This window comes from Etheostoma spectabile, chromosome 8, assembly GCF_008692095.1.
Source record: "Etheostoma spectabile isolate EspeVRDwgs_2016 chromosome 8, UIUC_Espe_1.0, whole genome shotgun sequence".
Lineage (NCBI taxonomy): Eukaryota > Metazoa > Chordata > Actinopteri > Perciformes > Percidae > Etheostoma > Etheostoma spectabile.
In genome coordinates, this window is record NC_045740.1 from 1,720,985 (window position 1) to 1,738,483 (window position 17,499).

Consider the following 17,499-nt stretch of genomic DNA (forward strand, 5'->3'; position numbering starts at 1 on the left):
AGAGACAGATACAGGGAACATAAAAGTGTAAGTAGTAATAACAAAACAAATAAAACAAAAAACAAAACAAACAAAACAAACAAACAAAAACAGAACAAAACAGGAACAGTGTATTTACAGATAAGCGAGCTATATACGTACTATACGGAAGTCCACACCTCACATTGACTTATTAAAAAAGCCTATAGCAGCAGGGACAAAAGAGTTTTTGTGTCTGTTTGTCCTGCATTTAGGCAGACTGAATCTGCGGCCAGACGGCAACAAAATAAAGCAGCTGTTCAGGGGGTGACTAGGGTCGGCCAGGACTGATTGTGCCTTCTTGAGGGACCTTGTCTCATATACAGTTTAAGTCAGTCAGAGGGTTGTGAGAAATCTTGCAAAAAACAACTGCAAAAGTTTTAGATAGTTATTAAAGCAAACAACATCAAGGAGCAAAGTGGCTTGCCATCTGTTGTTGTCAGAAAGCTGTTCAAGGTAGCCACGGTAACTAAGGGGGTGGACGGGCTTGTGCTGCTGTTGTAAACTAAAGAACAGACTCCCTATAGACGCTACACGTTGAGGTTGTAGCATTGTAAATGCAGTTGTTCATAGCATGTTCAGAACATCTATTATAAATGATTTGCTTCTTACCTCTTTTCTTATCTTTAGAGACATCTGTCTCAGGAACAGGTAAGGTGGCGTCTAGGGATTCTCCACTATCTTCAGGTTGATCATTTTCATCCGAGACGTTGTCTTCTTCTTTTGCCTCCTCATCCCTCTCCTCGTCTTGGTCCTTTTCATCATCCTCATCCTCAGTGGAATCTTCTTTCTGTGGAAACAAAAACAGTTTTTTACTTCAAAACCTACATCTACTAGTGCATGTGTCTACAAGCGGTATCTCTGACGAAAGAAGAAGGTACCTGGGAACAAAAAACAAGTGTGATGAAAGTATTGGCAGAGTGCTTAAAGAGGCCACACTACATCTCAGCTACACTACAACTAAAAACTACCTGTAATATTTCTGTTTTACCTTAACAACAGGCTCTTCAATGTTTCTGAACTCTTGACTTCTCATGCCTATGCTCTCTGCCTCATCAGGGGAGTCTAGATCTACACCATCAATGTCAGTCTGAGGTAACGCTTCATCAGACAATGTGTTCCTGTCCGAATCATTGTGTTGACCAGCAGTGGGAGGGCTTGAAAAAACTTCTTCACTGGGGTTATCTGATGACATTCTGGTCTGTAGAACAATGCCACTTTTTCCAATATTTTCCAGTGGAACATATGCAGTTAATTGAGCCATGTGTTCATGGTCGCCGTCAGACAACTTGACTGTGGCATTGGCAACATCATACTGCAGATTTTGGTCCTGGCTGTCGGAGTCCTCACTAGTCTCATCGTCTTTGCTGGGATTGTCTTTCTCCCCCACCAACGTTTCCTCCTCCAGTCTGTTATCCTCTGGATGCTCATCCTTTCCATCAATGATAGATTGGGGGGCCTTCTCGTTTTCTTCATTGCCCTTCAACATCTTGTCTATTGCACTTGTGGGCCTCGACTTGGTTGGGGTAGAAAGACATGTCTTCAAGGTGTTACCACAGTCTAAAACTTCATCCTCCTTTGTCGCCGTTGTCTTCTGCTTTTCTGACTCATCACTTTCCTCTTCATCGTCCCAACTACTATCATCACCGTTCTCATTCTCTGAGTCCAATTTTCCTTCCATTTGTGATAAGTGACCAATTAATTTAACATCATCGTCAACAACCAATTGGCTTCTGGTTGGTTTCTCATCCTCGGGTACCGGTGACACTGCTGCAGGGGAGGGGTCATTTGACTCTTTTTCAACATTTTCTTTATCTTCTTCTTCCCAGCCATCAGAACACTGCTGCTCTCCAGTCTGGTTTGCTGTTACAATATCTGTTTTAGAAATTGGTGACTGCAAATCACCTTTAGTGAAGGACCCATTATCATTTTGGTCATTATTTACAGAGGAAGAATCCCACTCTGATTCATCTACTGTTGCTTTTGTTGTTCTGTTTTTGGACTCAGGGGTGCTTGTTGAATATAATCCAAATAAGGATGTAGATGCATTTATCACTGGCTGAGGGGAGACACATTTTGGAGATGGTACTACTGGTGATGACGAATCCCATGAGGTATCCGGGTGGTCTTTATTTGGATGAGGTAATGAGCATTTTGAATGCAGTGTTGCTGCTTCTGGTTGTAGCTCGGATGCTTGAACATTACTTTTTGGATCAAGCGTCTCCTTGTTTACCTCATTTTCTCTGGGTAGGTCAGTGTCACTGTCCTCTAATGAAGACCCCCATGAAGATCTACGTTTGAAAGCATCTTTGTTGGACCCAGCATAATCTTCAGCATTAGAAGAACGGTCTGTATTTTCCAATCCATCCTCAGGCACCACATTACTTTGATTAGCCAGTACAGTGTTACGACCAAATCTTCCTGTTCTATTATACTCTTCATCATCACCACCGCCATTGCTCACTGCAACACCGAAGTTTTGTTTATTGCTCCAGGAGTCATCATCATCCTTTTCAATCTCTCTTTCAAACTCTTCCTTCTTAACTGCAGTAGGTGAACAAGTTTCTGTGTGATGTCTGGATGGTGGGGGAACTCTTGTTGAACCCAGGTCGGATATCAGTATGCATTCCTTCCCAAGGCTGTCATCTTCATCAGAAAACTTTGATTCTACCCTAATGGCTGACACGACACAATCTTCCTCTACATCTAATGGTGCTGGAATTGCATAACTTACTGTTCCAGCTGGGCAGATGGTCTCATCTTTTTGTGTCTCAGAATTGACATCATCCTCTGAGGTACCTACATTCTCAGCGACAATACCAGGACTAGTTTCATTGTTGTAAGAGATGTCAGTACCAGGTATGTTTTGAGCATCGGCACGGTCAATAATCTTAAGGGCACCAGTAACAGAGGGTTTTTGTACATCTTCAAATTCAGTAGTGTTGGCCTTGACAGCAGCCACACATTTGTCATCGTCCTCTTCATTTTCATCCTCTTCCCCATCCTCCTCTTCACTTTCATCCTCTTCCCCATCCTCCTCTTCACTTTCCTCCTCATCATCCTCCTCCTCCTCCTCCTCCTCCTCCTCCTCCTCCTCTTCTTCTTCTTCTTCATTGTCATCATCTTCATCATCTTCTTCTTCCTCCTCTTCTTCCTCCTCCTCTTCTTCTTCTTCTTCTCCAGCTTCCTCCTCAGAGTCCTCAGCTTCTGGACTTCCCTCTTGAGACTCTGATCTCGCTTTACTACTTGAAGGCTGCTCTGAGTGTTGGCTTTTCTCCTGCTCATCTGCTTGTTAAGTGTTTGGGGGGAAAAATAGAAGGAGAGAAAGATGTCATTGAAATGCAAGTGGGAAAGCTTCAACACAAATATTTTACCTTTCCGGAGCTTGGAAGAGGGCTAGAAGTCATCGGGGGTGCTTTAGGAAGGAAGGAAGTGGGAGAGGGATCTACTGGGCGCTGTGGAACTTTGCTGGATGGTGAAGCCTTTGGGAGGGATGGAATTGTCTGGACTCTATTCTCACTCTCTGGCTCAGATTCTGTACCACTCAAGGATCTGTCAGACAGTGCAGAAGCTACACAGCAGGCAGGGATAAAAGATTACTTCTAAAAACCACAAACTATGAAGGGACACTGACAAGTGAATAAGGTTAAAAGATTCTCAGTACCTTCTCTCATTTTAGATGCAATCATTTTCCTTAGGTTTACCTTTGGTGGTTTCTGAAAGACAGCATATCAAATGAAGGCTAGAACAAATTTGGGAAAAACAAACCTTACAAGAAATACAGCACCAACCTTTTCAATTAAAACTGATTCATTTTCATCTTCTGATGAAGCCCATTCATCTGCAGCACTTTTTGAAACCCTAAGGAGGGAAGAAAAATGCTTTGAGACTGAGCCGGGAAGTCAATTGTTATTGTGAGCTACAGATCACAAGAAGAAAATTGTGCTCACCGACTTAGTGACTCCGACTGAGAATTGTCTTCAAAATCTGCAACCAAGCAGTATAGCTTATTTTCATTTTGAATTTAATTAATTTTGGAAAGGTACATGTCATATTTTAATCAAAACTGTCAAACAGCAGGATATTGAGAGGACCTTAATCTTAAAAAGTAGAAAACGTATGGTGTACAAAGCACAACATAGGTTAAGTTTCCATCCTAAGTAACAGGGATCTTTACAGGTACAAAACTGACAGCTTTTGACTGATTGCTAAGGAAGCTGATCTGAGCAAAGCAATACCTCCCCCTGCTTCATTTTCTCCATGCTCTAGATCCAGTCAAGAGGTAATGCATGAGGAATGAATCAAATAATCAAAGTCAATAATCAATAGACACAATAATATCCTCACACTACTTTAATTTGTTCTCACTACTTTGTGAGAAATGTTCTCCTTACCATCTTTGTCAGTGGCTGGTCCTCCCAAAGAGAAGCCAGCTTCAACATCTTGGAAAGGACTGCCCAACAGCTGTTTTGTCTTCTTTTTGCTCTGACCTTGATGTGATAGGGGTGGGCCATCATTCCTCTGGGTACTGTGCTCAATTATCAGGAGAGAACAACTACAAGAGAGTCAAGACAATGAGAATGTCATAATGCAGTAATCCTAAACAAGGAAAAAAGAACATTTTAAACAAATCAAATCAAATAAAAATGAACCATTTGTGGGCTTTGGTTGTTTGTTTCATTTCCTTCTTCCACTCACACAACACAAATGCATAGATTGCTTAAGAAATATCATTGTAGGAACATACAGTGGTGTGAAAAAAGTGTTTTGCCCCCTTCTCATTTCCTGTTCCTTTGCATGTTTGTCACACTTAAGTGTTTCGGAACATCAAACCAATTTAAACAATAGTCAAGGACAACACAAGTAAACACAAAATGCAATTTGTAAATGAAGTGTTTATTATTAAAGGTGAAAAAAAATCCAAACCATCATGGCCTGTGTGAAAAAGTGATTGCCCCCTTGTTAAAACATACTATAACTGTGGTTGTCCACACCTGAGTTCAATTCTCTAGCCACACCCAGGCCTGATTATTGCCACACCTGTTCACAATCAAGGCATCAATTAAATAGGAGCTGCTTGACACAGTAAGGTCACCAGAAGTCCTTAAAACCTACCATCATGCCGAGACCCAAAGAAATTCAGGAACATTGAGAAAGAAAAGTAATTGAGATCTATCAGTCTGGAAAGGGTATAAAGCCATTTCCAAAGCTTTGAGAATCCAGCGAACCACAGTGAGAGCCATTATCCACAAATGGCGAAGACATGGAACAGTGGTGAACCTTCCCAGGATGGCCAGCCGCCCAAAATTACCCCAAGAGCGCAGCGACGACTCATCCAAGAGGTCACAAAAGACCCACAACAACGTCCAAAGAACTGCAGGCCTCACTTGCCTCAGTTAAGGTCAGCGTTCATGCCTCCAATCAGGAAAAGACTGGGCAAAAATGGCCTGCATGGCAGAGTTCAAGGAGAAAACCACTGCTGAGCAAAAAGAACATCAAAGCTCGTCTCAATTCTCCACAACACATCTGATGATCCCCAAGACTTTTGGGACAACATTTGTGACCGATGAGACAAAAGTGGAACTCTTTGGAAGGTGTGTGTCCAAGTATATCTGGCGTAGAAGGAACACTGCATTTCATAAAAAGAACATTATACCAACTGTAAAATATGGTGGTGGTAGTGTGATGGTCTGGGGCTGTTTTGCTGCTTCAGGACCTGGAAGACTTGCCGTGATAAAAGGAACTATGAATTCTGCTGTTACCAAGAGATCCTGAAGGAGAATGTCCAACCATCTGTTTCTGTACTCAAGCTGAAACAAACTTGGGTTCGGCAACAGGACAATGATCCTAAAACACACAGCAAGTCCACCACCGAATGGCTGAAAAAAACAAAATGAAGACTTTGGAGTGGCCTAGCCAAAGTCCTGACCTGAATCCTATTGAGATGTGTGTGGTATGACCTTAAAAAGGCCGTTCATGCTCGAAAACCCTCTAATGTAACGATTAGGACAATTCGCAAAGAGAGTGGGCCAAAATTCCTCCGGACGCTGTAAAAGCCTCATTGCACGTTATCGCAAACGCTTGGTTGCAGTGTTGCTGCTAAGGGTGGCCCAACGTTATTAGGTTTAGGGGGCAATCCCTTTTTCACACAGGGCCATGATGGTTTGGATTTTTTTTCACCTTAATAATAAAAACCTTCATTTACAAATTGCATTTTGTGTTACTTGGTGTCCTGACCCCCCCTTTCCGTTTCAGTGCGTGCCCCCGCCCCCCACCCCCCTTTGCCCGAAACAACTGCTACCAGGCCTCGCACAAACTGCAACACGCGAAACCCCCCAGCCGCACAACCCCCCATGAGGAAGGGGGCAAACACTTTTTCACACCACTGTATGTGCAAAGAAAAATAAAAGCACAGCTTACGGATGATGCCCATTCATCACTGCGTAGTCATCAGCTGACCATCCTTTGGTATCCTTTAGTGTGATATCTGCGTCAAACCGCAAGAGCAGCCGCAACATACTGATTTGTCCATTTCCAGCAGCTATCATTAATGGGGACCTGTAGGTAAAATCAATGATAGCAACATGACCAACTGTAAACCATAAATTCAGCAACATTAAGATTATTGGACATTTATTACAAATGTGTCATTGTTCAGTACTGACCTTTGGCCTTGGTCCATAAAATTCACACTAGCGCCCTCCTTTAGGAGAAACTCAGCCATGTCAATATGGTCCTCACGGACTGAGACAGTCAAGGGTGTGAATCCCTCCTAAAAATTTGATCAGAGTCAACATTATCATTCATTGGACAGGTGTCATCAGAACAGCAGTTTCTCATTGTAGACCAAATCTGAAATATAATAATAATAATACATTTTATTTAAAGACGCCTTTCATGGCACTCAAGGATGCCGCACAGGGAATTCATAAATTAAGAACAGCAAAACAAATACTATACAACAGCAAAACAAATACTATACAACAGAAAAACAAATACTATACAGCAAAACAAATACTATACAGCAAAACAAATACTATACACAAGAAAGGCGGAGCAACAGACATTTAGGTGGAAAGGCAGTTATAAAAAGATGTGTTTTAGTTGTGATTTAAATGGGGGAATGAATCAATGTTTCTGAGTTGGGGGGGTAGTGAGTTCCAGAGACGGGGAGCAGGCTCTGCCCCCATGGTGGTGAGACGGGCGGGGGGGGACAGACAGGTTTATGGAGGAAGAGGACTGAGAGAGCGGAAGGGAGTGGGACGCTGGAGGGATCAGACAAATATGGGGGGGGGAGGTGTGTGGATGGCCTTGAATGCTAAGAAGGATTTTGAATTTGATACGGAAATGGACCGGGAGCCAGTGGAGCTGTGGAGGACAGGAGTGATGTGGTGGATGGAGGGGGTTCGAGTTATGATGCGGCAGCTGAATTCTGGACCAATGAATTTGTGGAGGGATTTGTGAGCGAGACACAAGAGGAGAGAGTTGCAAAAATCGAGACGGGAAGTGACGAGACTGTGGACAAGAATTGCAGCAGTGTGGGGGTAAGGGAGGGGGCGGAGGCGATTGATGTTACGTAGGTGGAAGTAGGCAGACCGGGTAATGGTATTGACATGGGGTTGAAAGGATAATGTGCTGTCAAGGATGACACCCAGACTTTAACCTTGGGGGAGGGTGAGACAGAGCAGTTGTCAATTGTGAGAGAAAAAAACTGTTCGTTTGGAAAGAGTGGCTTGGTGGCCAATGAGGAGAACCTCGGTTTTACTACTGTTTAATTTGAGGAAGTTTTGGGTGAGCCAGATTTTTATTTCAGAGATGCAATCCGTAAGGGAGGTGGGCGGGAGAGTGGACGAGGGTTTGGTGGAGAGGTAGAGCTGGGTGTCATCGGCGTAACAGTGGAAGTGAATATCATAGATTACAAAACATTTTGATATTTTATTTGAGTATATTTATTTATTGCAATACATTATATTATGATATACGAGGAGTATATACAGGGGAATGACAAATATTGTCCAAACCCTAGCGTCTTTACTGGATCTACTCAATTTAAATATGTTTGGTGACATCATGACACTAGGTCAGTATTAATGAAAGATTGCCTTGATGTTTGTACTGGGGTAGACAAAAAGACAGAATCACCTTATTTTGAGCATTGATGTCAGCCCCATGCTCCAGCAACAGGACAGCAGTGGAAATGGATGGGATATTTGCTGCTAAATGTAGGGCTGTATTGCCATTGATATCCACCAGATTAGGGTCGGCATGATTCTCCACCAGTATGCTCACACAGTGCTCATGCTGGCATTGCACTGCCTGATAGAGTGGAGAATTCACATAAATGCAAAGGCCTGGACATGGCTTAAAACAACATATTAGGGAAGTAGGCAACTATGATTATCACAATATATTCAAAATTAAATAAAGAAGAATCAATCTTCCAGGATTACCTTCATTAAGGCAGATCTATTTTGATTGTCACATAGGTTAAGCTTGGCTTTGCTCTCAACAAGGAATTGCACCACCTCAACATGTCCACTGGCACAGGCAATATGAAGTGCTGTTCTGTAATATGAAAGGAGATAGTTTCTCATAGGCAAGCATTCTTGTTCTTACTAAAAAAACTTCCACTGAACTTTACAAGAATGTGTACAGCCATTTAAATCTAGCTAGGCCTTACTTTGCTAGTTCTTTCACCTAAGCAACTCATTGTTATAAATGTTTCATTACTTAATTGAAGAGCTTGACATACTTTATGATAAGAATTTATCATGAAGCTATTCTGTAAATTGTACTATATGTACATCACTCAGTTGATTCCGAGACACTACTTGTGAACGGTAACTAGATCTTACCTTGAAACATTAGTAGAAAAGAAACAATGGGGTGTCATATACATTTTTACTTGGTGCTTAAAACAGCTGGCATTTTGCAGTTTGGAAGGATTGGAAGGATGTGACAACACGTGCTGCTACTTACCTGTTCTCCTTGTCAAGTTGATTGATATCATTCTTTTTAGCAAGCTGTTTCAGCTTTGCCAAATCTCCCACTGAGGCAGCCTTGTGAACCTTCCCGAGGTCCTTTTCTTTCAGTTCATATCCAACAGAAAGCACACTCCCATTGTCAGGAGTACCAGACGGGGGTTTCTTTTTCTTAGTAAAGCTGAATATCTTCTTCATTGTACACGAGAGCACAACATTGCTTTTGCACCGTCACTAGCTACCTGCCACTCACCAGGTGCTGGAGGATCACCACAGGCGGCTTTCCCATTTCTAAAAATAAGGCATACCAAGCGGATTAGAAGCCTTTAAAACTGCGCAGAGAACACTGCGGGATTTCTTCATAAAAGATGTACCGCATATAATGTTCCTCGCATTTATATAAAGCAAGGTAGCCTAGCTTAAGCGCATATACGGCATTTCAATCATCTGCATCCAGTATGTAGGGAGACTACGCATAACGTCAGCGAAGTATCGAATTACTTCAATGGAACGTTAGATGACGGTAAAACACAGATGTCATGCTATAACGGCAGCAATAGGCTCTATTAACTAAGATACGTGTAACGTTAACCTCATTTTTTTGACCATACCTTAAAGCAGGACGTCTTCTAAGTTATTTAGCACCAAAGCGTGTTAGCGTTTCATTAGTACGATTTTGATGCGATTACGATGCACTGAACTGAACATTACAGAACGTTATCCGCGTTTTTTAGCTAGATATGATTTCGCTAGCATTAGCTATATCATGTGGATTGTAACTATGGTAACTGACTGTACATGGTAATGTTATGCTAACGTAACGTTAAGATGTACCAGAGTATAACCAATTTGCTTATATTAAGAATTCTGTTACCTCACTGATTTAGTGCCATTATGTAATACACACCGCTGCATATACTTAGATTAAGTTTGGATTTACTTTAGTGTAAAAAAGGCTATACTTATTTTCTGGATTGTTGCCTAGCAACCTAGCCTCAGTTGGCTCAGTGTTGCGCCTCCAACGTCGTGACTTCATAAATGCAAACCGCCACATTTAAAATGGATTCATGCAGAGACGAGCACGGCGGGGATTCTCGCTATAGCTAACTTAACTCAATTTGCAAGACTCGGTTCGGTTCAAGGACACTTGTGCTGTGTTTCCAAAACGCGTGGAGTCGTTAGCTACGGCTAGCCTAGGTGAAACATACTTAACCCTGCTAACTCAATGCTAATTAGCAAACGCTAAAATCAAAGCCCAGATGGGTAACAGCCAGGTGGGACAATAACTTAAAGACAAATAGAAAGGAGCTGTGTGAGGGTAATTCACGGCTAATTCACGCACGTATGGGTGTAATTAATGCTAACTAACTTGCAGTATATTAACTCAAACACTAACCTGTTGATTGTCAGAGTCAGACCACAGAGGGCTTAGCTACAGCTATAGCGTAAAAAAATGCTGGCTGTTGGGTTTTCAACGAGCCAATCCGAAATTAGTTGTTTAGTTATACTGACCAATAGGCGGCTTCGGTATGGGTACAAGGTTGGTTTACAAGCCATGGAGGCGAAGAAGGCTTATTTTGTAATGACAAAAATATACCACTTGATGGGGACGTTGGCTTGAAACCAAATGTTTGAAAGCGCTAATAGGTTGGTACAAATCAAAACTGTCCAAGAGCTGTTTTCAGTCATGGGAATATAGAAGGATATTCTTGAATCTCCCATTCATCACACATTTGATTCGTATTACTTTAATTATGTGTTATTATGTGCTATTTACAGAATGAGATATGTGACATACTGATAATTCCTTCTTATTTGCACATGCACGTTCTTTGGATGTCAAATGTTGAAGGTAGCCTACTAACTGAGAATTATGTCATTAGTAAGTTATTTAAACGTCTGAGTAAAGCAGTGACGCAGTTACAGCCATGAGAGAATGAATACACAGCAAAATAGCAATGTGAATGCCATACATGATGTCCACCTTCAAAACATGTAAAACAAGTGTCTGACTATAGCAGGATAATAATACCCCCCTCTATAAATTGGCACAAAAGTATTTAATTTGCACCAGAGCACAGCTGCTCAAAATTGCCTTGTGCTGCAGACGAATATGTTATAACAGCATTGTCAGAAATGCATTTATTGGTATGGTAAAAGAATATTGCATTGTCACAAGGGAGGACATTAATGTTGTTGGTTACACCTTGATGAGATTCAAAGATTTTGATTAGACAAGTTCCACCCACAGTTTTTTGATGATAAGAAATTTGTCATTGACAAAATATATGTAAAAATATTCGTCACTTTCAGAGTAAAAATAATACATAAGTTAAATGAATAGCCTAGTTGTTTAATAAGGTAACTTGACTGTGAGATCTGTTTAAAAACTCTGGAAAAAGTTACCAGTGCTACCATCAACGCGCTTTTACGCTCAAATACTACACTAGTATTTGTATGTATTAAGATACATTGTAAAAGAAGAGACTGTTGTCATAAAATTACATTATGTAAAAATATATTTATAAATGAATTTCTTTTCCACTTAAGAAGCACTGTAAGAACAATTTTGTAAATTCCTATTTTAAAATAAAGCTTTATAATAAACACACACCTAATACATTTAGAAAATCCAATGTAATGAATGTCATACCTTATAGTGCACTAACTGTTGAGGGACACTTGAATTGTGCACTGTAGGCCCATTTTGATCAACTGCCCTGTTATGAGAGGAAATATCTGAAGAGAACAATCCATGCTTGTGATGTCATCAGCGCTTAAATATTAGATGTTTTTTAGCCAGGGATCAATGAGAATGAGTCATATGTAAATTAAAATTTACTTAACACATCATCAAGTTCTATAACACTGCTTTTGTTAAATATTTATCAAATCAAAAAGATCCAGGTATTTGCTGCCAATAATTAAGTCCCATACTTTAAAGTCTTCAGTTCTGTTTAACAGATGTGCTGGCCCTATCATTATCCTCTAATTTATGCAACCCACAGGCGAATATTGGAAGTCATTGAGGCCTTTTACGTCACAACAAGTTATTTGTAACGTAACAGACACAGGCTCCATGCTACAGTAAATCCCCCCAAATCCTATGGTCAATAAATCATAGTGTTTTGTTAGAAAGCACCATCAAGTATTGACTCATAGGCTATGAATCAAACAACCACCTTCACTCAAAAGCTTGCATTCTTAGATGTTACCTTACTCATCATGTCTGATACTGTGGTCAGCAGCACTGGAGCCCCCCAGGGCACAGTGCTGGCCCCTCTTCTCTTCACCCTGTACACCTCGGACTTCTGTTACAACTCAGAGCTGTGTCACATACAGAAGTACGCAGATGACACAGCCATCGTTGGGTGAATCAGGGGTGACAGGGAGGAGGAGTATCGGAGTCTGGTGGGGGACTTTGCTCTCTGGTGTCGCACTAACTGCCTACAGCTCAACACCTCTGAGACGAAGGAGCTGGTCGTTGATTTTGGGAGGTCCAGACCAAGACCGCGACCGGTCCTACTAGAGGGAGTTGAGGTGGAGGCAGTTGAATCATACAAATACCTCGGGCTGTTGCTGGACCCAAAACTGGATGGACAACAAACAGCGCCACCTATACAGGAAACACAGACCGGCTGTACTTCCTGAGGCTGCCTCCTTTACATCTGCAGCAAACTGCTGTGGATGTTTTACCAGTCTGTGGTCACCAGTGTCCTCTTCTACACTGTGGTGTGCTGGGGGCAGCATATCAAAGAAGGACACCCACAGCTGGATAAACTGATCAGCGGGCCGCTCTGTGGTTGGCATGAAGCTGGACTCACTGGTGACGGTGGCAGAGAGAGGACATTGGACAACCTGCTGGATATTACTGAAAATGCCAGCCACCCCCTGCCACACCGTCATCAGCACCCAGAGGAGCCGGTTCAGTGGAAGCTCTTCTCCTTCCAAGTGCCGGACCAACAGACTCAAGGACTCCTTTGTCCCTCATGCCATCAACTATACCACCTCACTAGGGGGGAGGAGGAAATAGGGCAGAGGGACAATACATACTACTCCAAATACATTACCTATACCATACATACATACATACATACATACATACATACATACAGTACTTATACAGACATGCATACATACATACATACATACATACATACATACATACATACATACACACTGTACACGTACATACATACACACAGTACACGTACATACATACACACAGTACACATACATATTCCCGCGGAGCAGTTTTAGCAAGAGAAAAAGAAATTAAAAATAGATAAAAAAAGACAGTATAAGACAACAAATACAATAATAAGAACATTTGTCAAATAAACAAAGAAAAGACCATAATTATATAAAGTGTCAGTGTTGAGTCCAGTATTGAAGTGTAAAGTGTAAAGTGACTAGGTGTGAATTTAAGTCCAGGTGTGCGTGTATGTATGTCTGTATTTGTACTGGTGTGTATGTATGTATGTAGTATGTGTACTGTGTGTATGTATTGTACGTTGACTGTGTGTATGTATGTACGTGTACAGTGGTGTATGTATGTATGTATGTATGTATGTGATGTTGTAGTATGTGTCTGTATAGTCTGTATGGATGATGTATGTATGTATGTATGTATGATGTATGTATGTATGTATGTATGTGTAGTATGTTGGATGTAGTATGTATGTATGTCCTCTCTGCCTATTTCCTCCTACCCCCTAGTGAGGAGTTGTATAGTCTGATGGCATGAGGGACAAAGAGTCCTTGAGTCTGTTGGTCCGGCACTTGGAAGGAGCAGCCTTCCTGAACCGGCTCTCTGGGTGCTGATGACGGTGGCAGGGGGTGGCTGGCATTTTCAGTAATACCAGCAGTTTGTCCAATGTCCTCCCTCTTGCCACCGTCACCAGTGAGTCCAGCTTCATGCCAACCACAAAGCGGCCGCCTGATCAGTTTATCCAGCCTGGGTGTCCTTCTTTGATATGCTGCCCCCAGCACACCACAGTGTAGAGAGGACACTGGTGACCACAGACTGGTTAAAAATCCACAGCAGTTTGCTGCAGATGTTAAAGGAGGCCAGCCTCCTCAGGAAGTACAGCCGGTCTGGGTCTTCCTGTAAGGTGGTGCTGTGTTGTTGTCCAGTCCAGTTTGGTGTCCAGCACAGCCCGAGGTATTTGTAGATTCAACTGCCTCACCTCAACTCCCTCTAGTAGGACCGGTCGCGGTCTTGGTCTGGACCTCCCAATCAACGACCAGCTCCTTGTCTCAGAGGTGTTGAGCTGTAGGCAGTTAGTGCGACACCCGAGAGCAAAGTCCCCACCAGACTCCCGATACTCCTCCTCCCTGTCACCCCTGATCACCCACGATGGCTGTGTCATCTGCGTACTTCTGTATGTGACACGCTCTGAGTTGTAACAGAAGTCGAGGTGTACAGGGTTGAAGAGAAGAGGGGCCAGCACTGTGCCTGGGGGTCCAGTGCTGCTGACCACAGTATCAGACACATGAGAGTAAGGTAACATCTAAATGCAAGCTTTTGAGTGAAGGTGGTGTTTGATATAGCCTATGAGTCAATACTTGATGGTGGCTTTCTAACAAAAACACTATGATTTATTGACCATAGGATTTGGGGGGATTTACTGTAGCATGGAGCTGTGTCTGTTACGTACAAATAACTTGTTGTGACGTAAAAGGCCTCAATGACTTCCAATATCGCCTGTGGGGTTGCATAAATTAGAGGATAATGATAGGGCCAGCACACTGTTAAACAGAACTGAAGACTTTAAAGTATGGGACTTAATTATTGGCAGCAAATACCTGGATTTTTGATTTGATAAATATTTAACAAAAGCAGTGTTATAGAACTTGATGATGTGTTAAGTAAATTTAATTTACTATGACTCCTTTCATTGATCCTGGCTAAAAAACATCTAATATTTAAGCGCTGGATGAAATCACAAGCATGGATTGTTCTTTCAGATATTTCCTCTCATAACAGGGCAGTTGATCAAAATGGGCCTACAGTGCACAATTCAAGTGTCCCTCAACAGTAGTGCACTATAAGGGATGACATTCATTACATTGGATTTTCTAAATGTATTAGGTGTGTTTATTATAAAGCTTTATTTTAAAATAGGAATTTACAAAATTGTCTACAGTGCTTCTTAAGTGGAAAAGAAATTTTATAAAATTATTTTTACATAATGTAATTATTGACAACAGTCTCTTCTTTTACAAATGTCTTAATACATACAAATACTAGTGTAGTATTTGAGCGTAAAAGCGCGTGATGGAGCACTGGTAACTTTTTCCAGAGTGTTTAAACAGACTCCACGTCAAGTTACCTTATAAACAATAGGCTATTCATATTAATATGTATTATTTTTACTCTGAAAGTGACGAATATTTTACATATATTTTGTCAATGACAATTCTTATCATCAAAAAACTGGGTGGAATTGTCTAATCAAAAAATCTTGAATCTCATCAAGGTGTAACCAAAAACATTAATGTCCTCCTGTGACAATGCAATATTTTTTACCATACCATAAATGCATTCTGACAATGCTGTTATAACATATTCGTCTGCAGCACAAGGCAATTTTGAGCAGCTGTGCTCTGGTGCAAATAATACTTTTGTGGCATTTTAGAGGGGGGGGTATTATTATCCTGCTATAGTCAGACACTTGTTTTACATGTTTTGAAGGTGGGACATATGTATGGCATTCACATTGCTATTTTGCTGTGTATTCATTCTCTCATGGCTGTAACTGCGTCACTGCTTTACTCAGACGTTTAAATAACTTACAATGACATAATTCCAGTGTAGTAGGTACTTCAAATTTGACATCCAAAGAACGTGCATGTGCAAATAAGAAGGAATTATCAGTATGTCACATATCTCATTCTGTAAATAGCACATATAAACACATAATTAAAGTAATACGAATCAAAGTGTGATGAATGAGGGAGATTCAAGAATATCCTTCTATTCCCATGACTGAAAACAGCTCGGACAGTTTTGATTGTAAACCTATAGCGCTTTCAAACATTTGGTTTCAAGCCAACGTCCCCATCAAGTGGTATATTTTTTGTCATTACAAAATAAGCCTCTTCGCCTCCATGGCTTGTAACAACACTTGTACCTACCGAAGCCGCCTATTGGTCAGTATAACTAACAAACTAATTTCGGATTGGCTCGTTGAAAAACCCAACAGCCAGCATTTTTTACGCTATAGCTGTAGCTAAGCCCTCTGTGGTCTGACTCGACAATCAACAGGTTAGTGTTGAGTTAATATACTGCAAGTTAGTTAGCATTAATTACACCATACGTGCGTGAATTAGCCGTGAATTACCTCACACAGCTCCTTTCTATTTGTCTTTAAGTTATTGTCCCCACCTGGCTGTTACCCATCGGGCTTTGATTAGCGTTGTCTAATTAGCATTGGAGTTAGCAGGGTTAAGTATGTTCCTAGGCTAGCCGTAGCTAACGACTCCACAGCGCGTTTGGAAACAACAGCACAAGTGTCCTTGACACGAACCGAGTCTTGAAATTGAGTTAAGTTAGCTATAGCGAGATCCCGCCGTGATCGTCTCTGCAGAATCCATTTTAAAGGTGGCGGTTTGCATTTATGAAGTCACGACGTTGGAGGCGCACACTGAGCCAACTGAGGCTAGGTTGCTAGGCAACAATCCAGAAAATAAGTATAGCCTTTTTACACTAAAAGTAAATCCAAACTTAATCTAAGTATATGCAGCGGTGTGTATTACATAATGGCACTAAATCAGTGAAGGTAACAGAATTTATATAAGCAAATTGGTTATACTCTGGTACATTTTAACGTTACGTAGCATAACATTACATGTACAGTCAGTTAACATAGTTACAATCCACATGATATAGCTATGCTAGCGAATCATACTAGCTAAAAAACGCGGAAACGTTCTGTAATGTTCAGTTCAGTGCATCGTAATCGCATCAAATCGTACTAATGAACGCTAACACGCTTTGGTGCCAAATAACTTAGAAGACGTCCTGCTTTAAGGTATGGTCAAAAAAGGAGGTTAACGTACACGTATCTTAGTTAATAGAGCCTATTGCTGCCGTTATGCATGACATCTGTGTTTTACCGTCATTCAACGTTTCCATTGAAGTAATTCGATATTCGTGACGTTATGCGTAGTCTCCTACATACTGATGCAGATGATTGAAAGTGCGTTATGCGATTAAGCTAGGCTACCTGCTTTATATAAATGCGAGGACATTATATGCGGTACATCTTTTATGAAGAAATCCCGCAGTGTTCTCTGCGCAGTTTAAAGGCTTCTAATCCGCTTGGTATGCTATTTTTAGAAATGGGAAAGCCGCCCGTGGTGATCCTCCAGCAACCTGGTGAGTGGCAGGTAGCTAGTGACGGTGCAAAAGCAATGTTGGGCTCTCGTGTACAATGAAGAAGATATTCAGCTTTATAAGAAAAGAAACCCCCCGTCTGGTTACTCCCTGACAAGG

The 17,499-nt window shown here is 41.4% G+C and overlaps 1 protein-coding gene across 12 annotated transcripts in view; it reads right to left on the reverse strand.

The window, feature by feature from the left end:
• The window catches only part of ankrd26 (ankyrin repeat domain containing 26), a 31,447-nt gene extending 20,882 nt beyond the window's left edge, over positions 1-10,565 (reverse strand). For 8 of the 12 annotated variants that reach the window (XR_004333051.1, XM_032523414.1, XM_032523413.1 and 5 more), the window contains exons 1-2: positions 1,010-2,892; positions 631-808 (exon numbers count right to left, since the gene is read on the reverse strand). Coding sequence is in view for 11 of the 12 variants with exons in the window: in XM_032523414.1 (XP_032379305.1) it covers positions 631-808; positions 1,010-1,699 (868 nt within the window). In the remaining variant the exon portion in view is untranslated. Of the gene's footprint in view, positions 1-630; positions 809-1,009; positions 2,893-3,392; positions 3,590-3,682; positions 3,735-3,809; positions 3,880-3,968; positions 4,006-4,256; positions 4,284-4,412; positions 4,574-6,438; positions 6,577-6,683; positions 6,791-8,160; positions 8,335-8,468; positions 8,584-8,997; positions 9,291-9,610; positions 9,818-10,395 lie in introns of those variants that run through there. The other 4 variants (XM_032523411.1, XM_032523410.1, XM_032523406.1 and 1 more) reach the window with 3 other exon arrangements.
• Positions 10,566-17,499: the final 6,934 nt, after the last annotated feature.